Here is a 16,155-nt window from a genome sequence, read left to right as displayed (position 1 = left end):
GCGCCCATCATTCTGGGACCCACCGCCAGCTCTAGGCTCTACCATGAGCCATTCTTGCTCCCATTTGGACATACTGTATGCTGCTCATCTCATACCATTCCAACTCATTTTATCACTATGATGCATGCGGACCTATCCAATGACGGCATTACAAATCATGCATGTCAACTATGTATCTTACTTTACTTCTACAAGGCTATTGAGGTCCAGCAGCTTGCATCGCCAATAATTTGATCACCTGAACTTCACCGTCCGCCAGACCTTTCACTGGGGGATTCACGGGTCAGCAGAAGCCCGAACTGTTTCACCAGATCACTCACTGAACCAAGTCCTGTAGAACTGTTCATCTCCACTGACGATTTTGTTGTCCATGGCGGCCAGAGCGTCAGAGATGAATTGACCAGTGAAACCTGTGATGGGATCAGCACTTTTTCAACAGTACATCATCGCGGTCTGCTCACCCAGACGAGAACTGCCAAACGCCGCAAAGGTCTTGGCAGCTTTCCAACCGTCAGAATAACCCTTGGCGATGGCCGCTTGTTCGGGTGTATACACGATGGCGCTCTCTTCATCGTCTCTGCGGATGACCTTGGAGTGTTTACGAGCAGCGGCGCGATGGTGACGAGCGACGAAACGGTGACTTCCAAGAGATGAGGAGAGGAGGAAGGCGCGTTGAGGAAGGGATGTGAGGGCGAGTGATCGTCGTCGTCGAGCACCATGAGTGCCGAGCTGCATTCGCGAGGAAGGGATGGTTTCGGTGTTGATGATAGGGTCGGCAGCGTACGCGGCTTGGGCCATGTCGATATTGGAAGGGGTGTAGAGGATCGAGGGTGATGGGGTCGAGGGAGCGGAGGAAAAAGTGGAAGTGGTGGTGGTGGTGGTAGTGATTGGGTTGGTCCAAGAGGATATCACCACTTCAGAGTCAGGAGCGGTAGAAGTCTCAGGGACCATATCATATTCCGTTGTCGACAGCGCTTCAGTGACTTGATCGAACTCTGGGTCACTCGCACCGACAGCTGCAAGCCAGTCATCAGTGGTTGGAGGAGTGTACTCGCTGCCATCTGATGGAGCTGAGGTTCCGAATGACAAGAAGGAGGTATCACTTGTGCCCGCGTCGCTGCTCGTGGCGTCGGACGATTGAGGGGAAGGAGAGGCTCCATTGATCGCCTGGATGGTGGTGTTGGGGTACGAGAAGAAGGTCGAGGGCAGAGTATTGCCGACGGCCGAAGTGAAACACCAATTGACATCGGAGGGACAGCCTTCGGTCTTGTAGCCTATGAAAGTTCAGCTCGATTGAAGTGTGATTCATTTCAAAGCGGCTCACTCCAGAAACTATATCCCGCTGTGGCGTTGGTGTAACTCTCCATTTGACCGGTACAGAAAGCGCGTCTGTCGGCGACGGGATCGCTCGAAGCGGCGAGAGCTTGTTCTGACAACGCGCATGAGAACTCGTCGATGACAATGTTGCGACGTTCTTCGGCGGCAGCGCCGATCATCTGCTGAGACAAGGACCCCTGGCCAGGTCGAAGGGTGGAGATCAGTTGGGGCGCAGGGGTATTCTGCGAAGCGGCGTCGCCGAATACAAAGTCTAGGGCGGATCAGTTGATACTTTGGAACGGGAATTCTCGTCGGAAAGACTCACAGGAGTGGTGGTCGAGTACCACAAAATCTTGTCGTGTAGAGACGTAGTCGGCAAATCGGTTCATGTCAAAGGCGTCGTTGATGCTACGTTTTTTTTTTTCCCAAATTCAGCTTGGCTGTGACGATCTTTAAACATCACCGGGCTCACTAGAAAGGGAACGCTGCGGCTTCAGGAGAGACCTGACGCAACGTTGTGATGACCTGACTGTAGAACGAAGGGAGACTGTCGACGTTGCTGGGCTCGTTCAGGATCTGTAGACCGACGACGTTGTTGACTTTGACCAGCTGTTGGGTCAGGTATGTGAGGATGTTGATGGTGAGTTGGATGTTGGTGGGGTTGTTGAAAAGATTTTGTTGACCATCGGAGACACCAGAATGGGCTTGAGCATTCTGGCTTCCGGGTGCACCTAAGAAGAGGGTCAGCACTCACATCACCGGAAGATTTCTTTTTTGGGGGGGGGGGGTAGACAACCCACCGTGAAGGTCAACGAGTACACCGAGACCATACTTGTCGGCCCAGTTAATAGCTCTGACGACTCGGGCCCATGAGTTGACATAGGAGGCGGAAACAGACTCGAAGGCTGTCCCTTGACAGTAGACCGGACCAAGTGACCAACTGAACCGTGGCGATTTAGCTGGGCACTGCCACCAAAATCCCCAACGACACTCACTATCCAATAGGCAGTCTGACCGTGTTGATACCTATACTTGCTAGAAACTGGAAATCGCTCTCTGTGATCCATTCGTCCCAATGTCGTTCCAAGACTTGCCTCGCATTGTCGACACTGCCCCAACCGTTCGCCACGTCGAGTTCAGCTTGTTTGTTACCTGAAGCACATGTGAACAATGAAGGATTCATCCATTGTTCTTGGACGAACCAGGAGCCTAGATTCACTGATTGCTGTTGTCTATAACGGTAGATGAGAGCTTTGTTGGCGTCGTACTCGGCGAACGGTTCGAGCTTGATGGGGGACGGAGGGGAGTAGGGCGTCACCGCGCACGCATCTGCTGCGGTAAAAGTGGTGGTGTCATCGGTGTCAGTATCCGGAGTGGCAGCTGTGGTAATAGTCGAATTGTCCAAAGCGATGGCGTTGGTGGAGTTGGCGTCGGTCATCGTGGCGGCGGCGAGGTAAGTTGCGTTGCCGTTGACGTTGGCAGCGGCTATCAGGCCCGCTCCTCCACCATTTAACAAACCGTTCAGCGCACCGGTGCCACTACCTGCCGTGGAGCTGACGACGGAACCAGCAGAGTCGAGCAGACCGCCCGCAAGGGATCCGACCAACGGGACTGGTTTCGCCAAAGACGATACGAGACCAAGGGTCGAGAGGACTTTTTGTAGATCGATCAGGACCATTTCGAGTCAATATTTTGTTTGAGTTCGAGTGAGAAAATAAAAATGAACGTCGTTGGAAGGGAGGCCGGCTCCGGTCTTGTTTGAAAGAGGAGGTTTTCAAAGAGTGAACAACGAACACGTCCAGACGTGTCGAGGACCGAAAAAAGAGGAGCTGGAGGATGTGAGGGGGCGAAGGATATTCGTTCGGTGGGGAACGCATCATCTATGCAGGGACAGTTGACGATGATATAAATAGTATGTCAGGAAGATGCAACTTTTTTTCCAGGAAGCTCTTTCGCGGTCTGAACCCTTGTCGTCCAGCGCACCGGTGGAATGTCTCAGCTTGAAACTGTTTCGATCCGGCCTTGAAATGAAAGGCATGAGTGTTTATGAGCCGCACGAGTGGCTATCGGAATGACCTGGATCACAGGTGAGGTACTTCATCCTCATTGCTGAGCGAAAGTATGACTTAAGTTGAGCTGACACTGCCACATCGTTGTCGAACAAACGAAATGAATGCCACTGCACCACCCGATGGTCAAGCAAAGACAAGTACGGTTGATGCTTAGACAACAACGAGGATCCCCCTGAAACCCACTGATTACTGAATCCCTAATCTCTAACTCAAACCCGAAGCTCTGAAGCGACCCACGACGACCGGATTGGATTGTTGAACCCACGTCAACAATCATATGATGCATGATACATGAACAATGTGATGATGCTCGATGCGAACCACTCCCGGCGCACCACCCCTCCTATCCATCCTACGTACCCTCCGCCTTGACCTCTGTCTTGATTTCGGGCCGGACCTCTGACTTAGCCTTCTTTTTCGGTCTATCTGTGTCTGCTTCGGACTTTCGTTTCGGTTTCGGTTTCGCCTTTGTAGGTGCCGGTGATGTTTCGTTCTGGGCGGTTTGGGTCAGGTCTGAGGTCCATCACTCGGGCGACTTGAACTCACCACCATTTTACCATGTATCTCCATGAGCTTGGCATAGTTGACCCCTTGTCTGGGCCAGAAAAAGGATGCGAAGCTGGTGTGGAGTGGTAAGCACGATAGAAACGCGAACTGTGGTCCATACTCACACCCAGCAATGCTTTCTCCACTTTGCCGGATCTTGCCCCGCGGCCTGCTTGTCCGCGACGATCTCATCAATCCGGGCGCCGATGCCCGCCAGACACTCTTTCAGAGCAGTGATCTTTTCCTCTCGACTGAGGTTATCGGTCCCGGACTTGAGCTTTTTCTGCGGGGTCATAAGTTTGGGTCGTGGTAATTTCGTGTGACAACTCACGAGATGTTTCTTGGCCGGACGCAGCAGCTCCTTGACCGCGTCCTCGTCCATCGATTCGCTACGGTGTGCGTGTTTGTGTTAGGCTAGAACGGTGTAGGCGGCGTCATACTCACTAGCTCGAGTCGTTCTCCGAATCAGTATATTCGGGTGTCTTTCTCCGCTTGCCCTTGGCATCTTTGCCATTGCTTGTCACCGAGGGACTGGCTTTTGACGACGGACCTGCAACGATGGCGGGGAGGGGCGGGTGCTCAAAACCAAATCCTTCCTTGGCAGGCATACTAGCGATGAGGGCTTGCTGTTCGACCAGTATCCTCCGGTTCTCCTCGTACTCTCGGATGATGCCGCCTGGGTGGGGTGGTCAGCGCGTGGTACAGCTGAGTACGCTGCCAAATAGAAGTGTTGACCTGCCAAAACTCACAAAGGTAGTCACCTCGTCGCACCAGATGAATGGGACCTGGGATACCTGGCTTTGGCGCATTGGGATCTTTGGATGATTTGGGGTCTTCCAAGAAGATCTTGTTGGAGAGTTCGAGAGTTGGATCCTGTGATGAGTGCTTGATGAGCATTTGGAGTTTTTAAGCGTTTAGACCCAAATCGACCCACCTGAGCAATCGCCTCCCAGCTCCCGAACCCATGCCTCCAGATCCCGATGAGCAGATGAGCATCATCCTGAGCAGCCCACTCCACCGTCCAGTTCATCGTCGGTTTTAAACTGTCGTGAGGAATCCGGTAACTCTCGATATCCTCCACTCGCTTGAAATGCTCCACCAACGCTTTCAGCTCGTAGTATCGCGAGACGACGGTTTCCGCGTTGATGGCGGGGACAGTCTTGTACGTGAAGAGGATTGCCTTCTGCCGCAGGGACGAACTGATGGGCTCGCCACGTTCTTGCAGGTCTCGGATATGTGCCTTGTGGGCGGCGACGGCCTCTTCAGCTTGGGTGACGATATCCTCACAGGTCTGAATGATGATAACGCGGTTCTTGCTCTCGAGTTTGGCTTCCTTTACAATTGGTTCATAGCGTGTTCGAATGTCACCCCATTTTTGAATCCCTCGTATGAGGACACGCAGATCGCGTTCTGGCCATCAGCAAACGTCGCAAGAAAGTGGTCACTCACCCTTCAGCTCTAGTGCCCGCTGAGCGTTGGTCTTTCGAGGGGCCGCAGGAGCCTTGCTCTTCTTTTCTGATGGCGAACCAGGCTTGCTACTGCCCTCTGCGTCGTCAAAGTCCATCCCTTCGTATGTCCCTGGGGGACGAGCGGCTGCTCGCTTTCTAGATCCCACCGCGATCATTTCCGCCTGCGCTGCGGACTTTTCCTCTTCCTCTACCTTGGATCTCTCATCTGCAGGGATGATGTCATCCCAGCTGAGATCGTCCGCGTCGGCTTTTACGTCCTGGATCGCGGCAAACTGCGAGAGGAAACCCTCACCACCGAGTGAGGTGCCGCCGGGTTGTGCAGCAGATTCGGTGTCAAAGGCGTCGGCTTTGGTCAAGATGTCGTCGAGATCCATCTCGTCGAGCTTCTTGTTCTGCGCCGAATCGTCGGTCTTGTACATGTTCTGCGCGCCGAACTTGAGGATTGCCGAAAGCTCCTCGCGGGAGAAGTCGCCATTCTTCTCTTTCGGTGTTGCTGTGCCGTTGATGTGGGCACCGGTGGTGTCCATTTGATTGATGACTGGAGGCAAAGGGGGGGGGATACGGTGTCAGGGGCGATCCAGCAAAAAGGTGGGATCGCTGGGATTGACTCACTCGCATACTCCAGGATCATCTTTCTCTTCGCTCGCTCGAGGATATCCTCTTCGATGGTGCCTTTTGTGACAAATCTGGGGGGAAAGGTGTCAGCGTGAACCAAACTTGCCGCACTCACCGGTATATGCTGACGTGGCGCTGTTGGCCGATACGATGCGCTCGAGCCATTGCCTGGAGGTCGTTTTGTGGGTTGTAGTCGGACTAAGGGGGGGAATCAGGGTGTATCCAAAATGACTTGCACACCCAACTCACATCGAAGATGATCACCGTGTCGGCGGTCTCGAGATTGATGCCCAGACCACCGGCCCGGGTGGAGAGGAGGAATGCAAAGTCGGGTGATCCGGGAGCGTTGAAATGTTCGATAGACTTTTTGCGCACGTCCGAGGGTACGGTACCTGTGTTTGCAGTCAGGCAGTGCCTATGTGGCGACGATACGCGAGGACCCACCGTCCAATCGCTGGAAGACATAACCCCTCGCGCTCATGTAATCCGACATGATGTCTAGTAATCTGACCATTTGCGAGAAGATGAGGACTCGGTGGCCGTCTGCTTTCAGCCTCGCGAGGAGTTTGTCCAGGAGGACCATTTTCCCAGAATTCATCACGAGGCCACGGAGGACTTCGTGCAAGGGTTTGTTGCGGTCTTCGGCACCGTCGAACAGGTATGGGTGGTTGCTGGGGTGTGTCAGTGGGGGCACCATTTATGTGTCGACAACGACACTCACGAGGCCTTCTTCAGCTCCATCGCGACGTTCATCAAGCTGACCTGCTGGGTGCCGCCCTTGCTCAAGACGGCAAAGTTTTTCGTGAGGATGTCTGGGGTCAGCGAAAGTCTTGAAAGGGGCTACTCACTCTTGTAGTAATGCGTCTGCATCGCTGACATTTCCACACGCAGGATCTTTTCCGTCTTCGAAGGTAGCTCCTTGATCACATCCTTTTTCAGCCGTCGCAACATGAGCGTCCCAAGCTTCTCATGGAGATCCTTGATTTTGGTCTCCTGATCGGCGTCGTTGAGGTCAAAGTCGTTGGCGAGTTGGACTGGGTTTGGTCAGTGAGGTACGCGACTTGAAGCACTCACATTTCTCCGGCATCAGGAAGTGCATGAGGGCGAGGAGTTCTATTTGTCAGCGAGAATGACACGCACACATCAACCCACCCTTGACATTGTTCTGAAGCGGCGTGCCGGTAATAAGCAACCTCGAGGCGGTCCAGAAGCTCTTCAACGCTTCGTACAGCTGCGACTCGTGGTTCTTGAGTCGGTGTGCCTGGAGAAGGGAGTCAGTTGGGTGTTAAAGTGGCGACACCTTGCTCACCTCATCCACGGCGAGCGACTGCCACTTGATTTGCTGCAGGTCTTGTCGATCTTTCAAGATGAACTCGTAGGTCGTGAGCAGCACGTTGAATTTAAGGTTCTTCAACGGACCGAACTCGAACTGCCGGATTACCTCGCGAGATCGAGCAGAGCCCATGTAGCAGATCACATTGAGATCCGGAGCCCAGACGCGGAACTGCATCTGCCACGCGGAGATGGTGGAGAGGGGGACGACGACGAGGAAGGGTCCGTACTGTTGCTGTGTGTGGAAGAGGTAGGATAGGAAGGAAACGGATTGGACGGTCTTACCCAGGCCCATCTGCAGGGGATTATTTAGTTCATGTCGGGGGGACGGTGGGAACCCACCTCATCAGCCAGGATGCCGTTCTCTCCTTTGGACCAGAGATAGGCGAGCCAGTTGAGACCGGTCAGCTGGAAGGGTTTCAACGCGCCACCGCATCTCAGATAGTCTGGATCGTCGTTGATCTTCTGGTAAGCCGGTCGGTTGGTGATGCCATAATTGATGGACTGGCCGGGCACCGTGGACCGGGCTGACCTCGCATGGAAGTCTTCAATCGCGGCCTGGGCACCTTGACACTCTTTCATCTCTTCGTAGGTCTCCCATGTGCAGTCGTAGTATTGCAGATCTGCGGGAGGAATGTGTGAGCGGCGATGAGACGCAAAGACTCGATCACGACCTCGGGACGATCAACTCACTCGTCCACTTGCAGAAGAATAACGTCACCCTGCCCTCGTCTCGCCTCTCCTCCTTCTCATCCAAAACCCTCTCGATCACCTTGTAGCTCTCTTGGAGATCCCGTATACGTTCCTTGTCAATCTCGTACTGCTCCAGCTCTTCGGACGTCGGTTTCCACAATGCGTCCGGCGCAGGGTGGTGATACTGTTGATCCAGACTCCATATCTTGGTGATGTAGTTTTCGACCTTTTTGAACCCCTTGTAGGTTTTCAGGAAAGCATAGGTTTCGTCGGTGTTGTGAATGTGCGAGTAGTCCTTCCATTTGATGTGGAAGCGCTGCGGTGTTAGCGTCTTGTAAACGGTCAAGTTGACCCACCAGATTCTCCTGAGGCAGGTCCACCAGATCATCCTTGTGTGCTTCGTCTCGGGAATGTGACATGACCTGGTCGATCTCGTCTGCGGTTTGGTCTGGAGAGAGTCAGCATGGGAGCGCCAAGGCCCGCCCGCCCGGTACTCACTCTCACCCCCATCCGCAGCATAGTACGCAGCCGCCTCTTCCTCCTCACTCTCGAGGCCATAATCCACATCTGCCTCGTTGTAGGTGACCACCTTTTTCGCGGCACCCCGTCGCCAAGCACCGTCGGATTCCGAGTAAGGGGTATCGGGCGTGGCTCGTGACGTAGCGCCGTTGCTCTTGGAGAAGAACTTTTTCTTGTGTGACTTGGAGCCGTAGTCTTCGTCGGAGGATACGGATTCGACTCGACGAGCGGGGAAGTGGCCGGCGGCTGGGGGGAGGGGGGGTGGAGAAGGGTGGGTGAATGATATGCATACTCAATCGAAGAGCCACTCACGCTTCGGTTTCTTCGTCTTCAACTTCTGCGCCCGGTCCTTCTCCACCTTCATCTTTGACTTGTTTGATAACTTTTTCTTCGAACCAAAGCTTGGATCATCATAGTCCTCATCACCGCTCTCTTCCATTCCGTCGTCCTCGTCGTCATCCTCACCATCGTCGTCGTCGTCGCCGCCGCCGTACTCGAAGCCATCCTGCTCATCCTCACCATCTGCGTCGGAGCCTGAGGGAGAGGACGAGATGGGTTGTGGTCGCTGCGAGGGGTCAGAGATGTATCTGCTCGTTATGTAGCTACTCACTTGCCCGCCATGCCGCGGTGTCTGCTCCATGTCCACGTCGCTGCCTTCTGCGTCTTCGTCGGATTCAGGATCGGGGGTGAGGTCGTCTGAGGGGGTGGCAGGTCTGGGTGGAGGGTGTAGGGTGATCTTCGTGCCAGACGATGGTTGGGGGAGCTGCGAGGGCTTTAGCCAATGTCGAGGGGAGCTCAGAGTACGCACCAGGTTGTCTACACTTCCGGCACCATTCGCAGCTCCGTTCAAAGGCTCGCCCGAGATTCCCGAGGATACAAGGATAGAGGAGGGAGTCGAGGACGGGGACAGGTGATACACGTCCATTTTGCGGTTCTAGGGGAGTAGGAGTCAGCGAGGATTTGGTGGATTGCGACGACACACGGTGAAGTCGGTGAGGTGGTCTTCTTCGCGATTGTCGTGATCTCTTCCCCGCTGTGCTCTTTTCCACTGCTCTGCACAATTCCCCGTTTTGCTCTGATCCTCTCCTCCCCTTGCTCTGAGCGTCTTCCCGCTGCACCGAAACTCACTTTCGTCAAAGCCAATGCTCTATCTCACCGAAGCGCTGCGGTTCTCGTCCCTGTACGCGCCGCCGCCGTCGTATGCAGTGAAATCGTATACTATGCTATACTCGTATCGAAAACAAATTGCAGAGTGATGATCCAAATTCCACCATTTCCCACAATACCCCTGAACCCAGTTCGCGATCGTTGCTGTGAGTCCTCCCTTGGCTGACTCGGCTAAGGACCACGCCGCCTTGGTTATTATTATTACCCTTTTGCCCGTCGTCGAGCTCTCGCACCGTCGTCACTATCACTTTCTCCGTTTCCGCCACCAGGCGCACGCGCAGCTGGGATCTTGTTCGTGCCCCCGGGTTTGGTCGGGTTACGTAAGAGAGTCGGTACAAGGAGCAGTTGGGTGAGATTCAACGTTGCGCATAGTAGTATCGCTTCGTGATACCGCGCTATGCATCACCTCGCGTCGGCCTCAGTGCATGAGGCGATGTTGCGTCTGATGTCACTCATGCTTGTCACCCGTCATAACGCAGCCGTCATGATGCTGCCCGTAGACGAAGACGAAGCGGAATCGAATTGCCCCGGTTCGCCCTCGGCGCAGAAGGAAATGCCATGGGTTTCTCTGCTTACGTACGCTTGAACGTCTTTGTTTGCACGGGGTCTGCTTACGTATGCTAGGAGGTCAATTATCACACGAGTACGAGTCACTCTGCTTACGTATGTCAGAAAGTCTTCCATTGAATCAACTCAAAAAGGGTGCTCACTATATCGTCCCGTAATTCCTTTGGTGGACAGAGGCTGAACAAAAAACACTTAACGGAAGGTAGGGCGATCTCAAACTCGGGGTACCACAGTCATTTACAAGGTAATCGACTGTAAACTCACAAGGCGTAGAGCCGTTAGGTATGAGTCGATTCTATTACTGCCACAAAGTCCTGCCCTGAAGCCTTTTTCACCATGTCAGCGTGCAAGCGTATGCATGGTAGAAAGTTCATGCTCGTATGAGGTGTGCATTCTATTGCCATGGCTCATGAAGCGTGCTTCCAGGAACATAGTCGCATATCGCACCGCAGTAAATCAGTTGCTAAGTCATCCTCGTTCGTTCATCGTGCAATCGCTCGGTGCCCCGCGTGGAATTGTGGGGATGGGGCGAGTTTTTGCGCCCCTGACAGGCTGGGGATTTACCAAATATCTAGTGAACACCCCGCGGACCCTTGAGGTAACTAGTAAAGCACGAAGTAAGCTAAAGTGGGGGTAATGGAGAGTAAGTGAGATGAATGCGGGCAAAGTGGTGGATTCTGGTGCTCTATAAGGAAGGCAGCTACCGCGACTCAAGGGACCAAGAACGATGTACTATCGCATTCCTTACCTCGCCTCGTGCTGCTGTCACCTATATCTAACTCGCGGTTGCATTCTGCTTACGCTGCCCAGACGCATCCTCGACCTCCGCTATGAACCGCGATGCATTACATCGCCAAGCGACATTCGGATAGTTACTCTGGCGTGATTTGACCCCACGGTGATTGGCCGCTGAGTGCTGGATGAATTCCGAACAAACCACGTGGCGATCGACGATTAATTCCAGAGATCGCAATCACGCCACCCAGTGTTTTTGGAAAGCGGTCGGTTTTCGGGTCGTTTTTGGTAGGTCTCCCCATTGTCATCTCGATCATTTGTAGCATCTTTCGTCCACTTCTCGAGTCAGATCTTACCACGACTCGTTGTACTTCCTCTACAAAGCGCTTCGTCAGATCCCAAGGCTTTTTCGCCACCAAAAAGTCTTTCCGCAACATTTCCCCCCTCGCTCAATGCACCCCCCGATGTCACCCCTCTCAGCCATCTCCAACCTCCCCTCCACCTCCTATCACCACCCCGTCGCCACCCCCCCGCCCAACTCCACCAAGCTCAACCCGTATCTGCCTCTTCCCCAAAGCAGCACTGCCACCACTTCCCTATTCACCAACTCCAGCTTCCTGCCATCGCTTCCTCCGACCTCCCTCCACCGTACCGTCGTCCACATCCTCGATGCAGACGAGATCGCCACGCCGCGATCAAGCCCAGCTGTGTCGTTGATCAGTCGATCGGCCCAAGAAGCCTACGACCAGGCGTTGCTGGCACTCCGATTGGCTCAGGACGAGGATGCCGTTGTGTATCACTTTATCGCCTCGGGCTTGGACGGCACAGTACACGAGGTGGAAAACCCCGAGTCATGGCTGAGTGAACCGTTAGGTTCGTCGCCCAGTCCCAACAACGCGGCTGGCATCGACGAAGACCCCCTCCTTGCAGCGTACGAAGCGACTAGCCTGTCTCTGCTCAAGCTCACTCGTCGTGCACAGCGACCGTTCGTCCACCACAAAGCCGAGTCATTGCGACTGGTGGTCAACTTTCTCCCCTTGTCCCTCTCCGTCGACAACGTGATCGATGTCGTGCTCGCCATCCCTGCGCCGAAGGAAAAGCTCCGATCATCGCTGACCAACGTCGACGAGGTCGTCGTGGTGGAAGGTGGCAATGGCAAATACGGCACAGCTTGGGCATCGGTCGTCGATGCTTTGGAAGGTCTCGACGTGCCTATCCGATCGATTTTGGTAGCATCCACCACATCGTCCTCTGACATCACTGCCGCTCTCTCGGCCTCGTCCCCGATCACCCGGCTTGGCCACGCGACGACTCACACCATCCCCTCCACCTCTATCGCCATCCCGTCACCTGAAACCACCTACACCAATCTGCTCTCGTCCTCCCCCTCACCCCTGGAGATCCTCAACGACCCGGCCCACCTCGCTGCCAACGAATCCACATCCCCCCTGTACGCCTTTGGCAAAGCCGTCGCCATCCGCAAAGAGCGGGCACGTCTTGTAGAGCTCGCCAAGAAGCTGCTCAAAGCCTCCACGACCACCAAGCAACTTCACGAAGCGCTGTCTGCGTGGCTATTGGTACGCGACGAGCCAGCCGCTGCCGCGGCTGGTGCGCAGGTGCACGCCGCCATCACTAGTATCAAGGGGGACGAGCAAGAGCTGCTCGAGCTCGGATCAAAGGGACACTGGACCAAACGTGCACTCTGGATCGTCATCTCTAACGCCTGGGCCGCTGATCTCGCTTCTTCCGGTCTTCACCACGCCCTAGCCTCTGGTCTCGACATCAATCTCCTGGTTTACGAGACCTCGCCTTCCCCCTTCTCCCCCAACGGCCCTGCACAACCTCCCAAGGACCGCAAGAAGGATCTCGCGTTATACGCTCTCAACATGGGAGATGTCTATGTCGCCTCCGTCGCTGTCTATGCCGACTACGCCGGTGTGATCAACGCCATGCGCGAGGCCGAGAGATACGCCGGTCCCGGTCTCGTCCTCGCTTACCTCCCCTGGGGCGAGAAGGAAGACGGCGAGGTAGTCTCGCCGCAAGAAATGGCCGGTCCCCTCGAACGTCTCCGCGAAACTAAGCGTGCCGTCTCCGGTGGCTGGTGGCCCATGTTCAGGTGGAACCCTTCGCTCGCTGACGACAAGCGATTCACTCTCGACTCGTCACACATCAAGGCGGCTCTTTCCGAGTTTGTCGATCGTCAGTCTCATCTCTCACAGCTCACCCTTGCCACACCAGCCATCGACCCCTCCGTCACCTCCTCCGCCGGTACCGATCTCGTCGCGGCGCGGAAGGAAAAAGCCAGAAAGGCGTACGACGCGTTGCTCAACTCCCTTGACGGTCCAGGTCTCCTCGTCCTCTACGCCAGCGACGGTGGCAGCGCCGAAAAGGTCGCCAAAAGACTGGTCGGTCGAGCCAAGATGCGAGGTGTCGGTGCCACCCTCCGAGTCCTCGACGAGATCGCCTCTTCCGTCGTTGACTCCCTCGCCGAGGAGAAGAACGTTCTCGTTCTCACCTCCACCGCCGGTCAAGGTGAAGCGCCACAAAACGGTCGGGAGTTCAACAAGGCCCTCGCCAAACTCACAACCGCTTCCAACCGACTCGCCGAGACCAAAATCACCGTTTTTGGTATGGGTGATTCCCACTACTGGCCTCGACCCGAGGACGCGGGCTACTACAACAAACCCGCTAAAGACTTCTTCCCCAAGCTTCTCTCGCTCGGATGCGCCGAGCTCTGTCCTTTGGGTCTGGGTGATGACTCGGATCCCGACGGATACCAGACCGGTTACAAGCCCTTCGAGGCGAGCTTGTGGCGGGCACTCGGTGTCGACAGCGTCGAAGTGGCGGAAGAGAAAGAAGAGGTCGTGGCCAACGAGCACATCAAGATCGCCAGTGACTACCTTCGAGGTACCATCCTTGATGGTCTCGCCGACACCACCACCGGTGCCATCGGAGCGAGCGATGCCCAGTTGACCAAGTTCCACGGCACGTACATGCAGGTGAGTCGTTTTTCCCACCATATTTTTGCCTAAGCCATACTGACGCGTCGTCCAGGACGACAGAGACATCCGGGAATCTCTCAAGGCACAGGGCCTCGAACCCGCCTACTCGTTCATGATCCGAGTCCGTATGCCCGGAGGCGTCTGCGATTCCAAGCAGTGGCTCGCTATGGACCACATCTCCGATGAGCACGGCAACGGCACGTTCAAACTCACCACACGACAGACCTTCCAGTTCCACGGTATTATCAAGGCACACCTTAAAAAGGCCATGCAAGCCATCAACAGGAGTCTTCTCGACACCATCGCCGCCTGTGGTGATGTCAACCGAAATGTCCAATGCACTGTCAACCCTGCCTTCTCCAAAACCCACGAAGCCGTCTACAACTTCTCCAAAGCCCTCTCAGAACACCTCCTCCCTTCCACCTCGGCCTATCACGAGATCTGGCTCGACAAGAAAAAGGTCGGTGGTGATGCCGTCCAGCCTCTTGAGTCCGAACCCCTGTACGGCCCCTACTACCTCCCCAGAAAGTTCAAGATCGCTGTCGCGGTCCCCCCCGACAACTCCGTCGACGTCTTCACCAATGACGTCGGCTTCATCGCGATCGTTGAGAACGACGAGGTCATCGGGTACAACGTCTCGGTCGGAGGTGGCATGGGTGTCACACACGGTAACAAGAAGACCTACCCTAGGCTCGGTGATGTCATCGGCTTTGTCACGCCCGAAGAAGGCTGCAAGGTGGCCGAGGCCATCATGTTGGTGCAGAGGGACAACGGAAACCGTCAGGATAGGAAGAATGCGGTGAGTCTATCGTGACTGGTCTTTTTTTCCACTCTTCTTGTATCTCACTGAAAACTTTGTATTCACAGCGTCTCAAGTACACCGTCGACCGACTCACCCTGCCGAAATTCAAAGCTCTCGTCGAGGAGCGATTCGGCAAACCCCTCGCCCGCGCCCGCTCGTACAGCTTCAACACCAACCTCGACAGCTACGGCTGGGCTCAAGGTCACGATGGGCGATGGCATTTCACCATGTTCATCGAGAACGGTCGTGTTGAGGACTCGTCCCGCCACCAGTTCAAGTCCGGTCTCAAGGAGATCGCACAGGTACACAAGGGCCAGTTCCGACTCACCGCCAACCAACATCTCATCCTCTCTAATGTGGAGCCGGCAGACCTCGGCGAGATCAAGCGGTTGCTTGCCAAGTGGGGATTGGACAACATCGATCACTCGGGTTTGAGATTGTCCAGTTCCGCTTGTGTCGCTTTCCCCACCTGTGGCCTGGCCATGGCCGAGAGTGAGAGGTATCTCCCGCTGTTGGTTGACAAGGTGGAGAAGATCTGCGAGGAGGCCGGTATTCGAAATGACGATCTGGTCATGAGGATGACGGGATGTCCCAATGGGTGAGTGCGGATGGGAACCACGTTGACTCATGCTTACCCCCTCCCCCCCCCCTCAGTTGTGCGCGACCGTGGGCGGCCGAAGTGGCGTTCGTAGGAAAGGCGCCAGGCAGTTACATGGTGAGCTGTTCATACTATTCAGTCTACTATCACTAACACTTCCCTCAGATGATGCTCGGAGGAAACCACACCGGAACAAGACTAAACAAGCCATTCCTCGAATCCGCCACCGAGCCTGAAATCCTCGCCGTCCTCAAACCCATGATCAAGCGATGGGCCTTGGAACGACACGACGGAGAGAGATTCGGTGACTGGACCATTCGAGCGGGTTACATCAAACCCACAACACATGGTAGCAAGTTCTGGGAAGAGTCGTTCCCTGCGCCTCCACCGAGTGCGCCGGCGATCATGGCGTGATTTGTACAAGTTTGGGATACATCTAGCATATGCATTTGGTTTTGGCTGCGACACTTTCACTCTTGGTCTATCACGTCGCAGTGTCACTACCCGCACCCTCAGCTTTTTCAGTCAACCTTTTATGCTCCTCATCGTCGCTCTCCTCGGGATCCGCGAATGCCGGGTCGGGTATGAAGTGCAATGCCGCCGTCAAGGCGAAGAGGACCACGATGATTAAGATCGCAACGGCGAATGTGGCTGCGATAGGTCAGCGCGGATTCGTGTTATGAGCAACACACCTGCTAGACTCATCGCGAAAGCGCCTCTG

General features: G+C 55.0%; 3 protein-coding genes across 3 annotated transcripts; 1 reads left to right on the top strand and 2 right to left on the bottom strand.

The window, feature by feature from the left end:
- Positions 1-196: 196 nt before the first annotated feature.
- IAR55_004020 (uncharacterized protein) lies at positions 197-2,995 on the bottom strand (the record flags this gene model as incomplete). Its single annotated transcript, XM_066947123.1, has 8 exons — positions 197-267; positions 321-410; positions 462-1,274; positions 1,325-1,588; positions 1,643-1,725; positions 1,790-2,048; positions 2,118-2,257; positions 2,313-2,995. The coding sequence occupies 8 exons, from the start codon at positions 2,993-2,995 to the stop codon at positions 197-199; spliced, it is 2,403 nt and encodes an 800-aa protein (XP_066802502.1).
- A 746-nt stretch (positions 2,996-3,741) lies between these two features.
- Positions 3,742-9,488, bottom strand: IAR55_004019 (uncharacterized protein; the record flags this gene model as incomplete). Its single annotated transcript, XM_066947122.1, has 23 exons — positions 3,742-3,882; positions 3,936-4,008; positions 4,061-4,218; positions 4,267-4,324; positions 4,380-4,611; positions 4,685-4,808; positions 4,870-5,264; positions 5,385-5,942; positions 6,017-6,090; positions 6,135-6,217; positions 6,269-6,411; positions 6,464-6,690; positions 6,741-6,831; positions 6,907-7,053; positions 7,172-7,280; positions 7,329-7,646; positions 7,694-7,974; positions 8,045-8,339; positions 8,401-8,492; positions 8,543-8,809; positions 8,876-9,128; positions 9,174-9,326; positions 9,372-9,488. The coding sequence occupies 23 exons, from the start codon at positions 9,486-9,488 to the stop codon at positions 3,742-3,744; spliced, it is 4,389 nt and encodes a 1,462-aa protein (XP_066802501.1).
- A 2,008-nt stretch (positions 9,489-11,496) lies between these two features.
- Positions 11,497-15,848, top strand: IAR55_004018 (sulfite reductase (NADPH) hemoprotein, beta-component; the record flags this gene model as incomplete). Its single annotated transcript, XM_066947121.1, has 5 exons — positions 11,497-14,031; positions 14,087-14,833; positions 14,902-15,434; positions 15,491-15,551; positions 15,600-15,848. 5 exons carry the CDS (start codon positions 11,497-11,499, stop codon positions 15,846-15,848), a joined length of 4,125 nt encoding a protein of 1,374 aa, XP_066802500.1.
- Positions 15,849-16,155: the final 307 nt, after the last annotated feature.

The sequence above is a fragment of the Kwoniella newhampshirensis genome, chromosome 7, assembly GCF_039105145.1.
Source record: "Kwoniella newhampshirensis strain CBS 13917 chromosome 7, whole genome shotgun sequence".
Classification (NCBI taxonomy): domain Eukaryota; kingdom Fungi; phylum Basidiomycota; class Tremellomycetes; order Tremellales; family Cryptococcaceae; genus Kwoniella; species Kwoniella newhampshirensis.
This window is presented reverse-complemented; position numbering and strand designations above follow the sequence as displayed.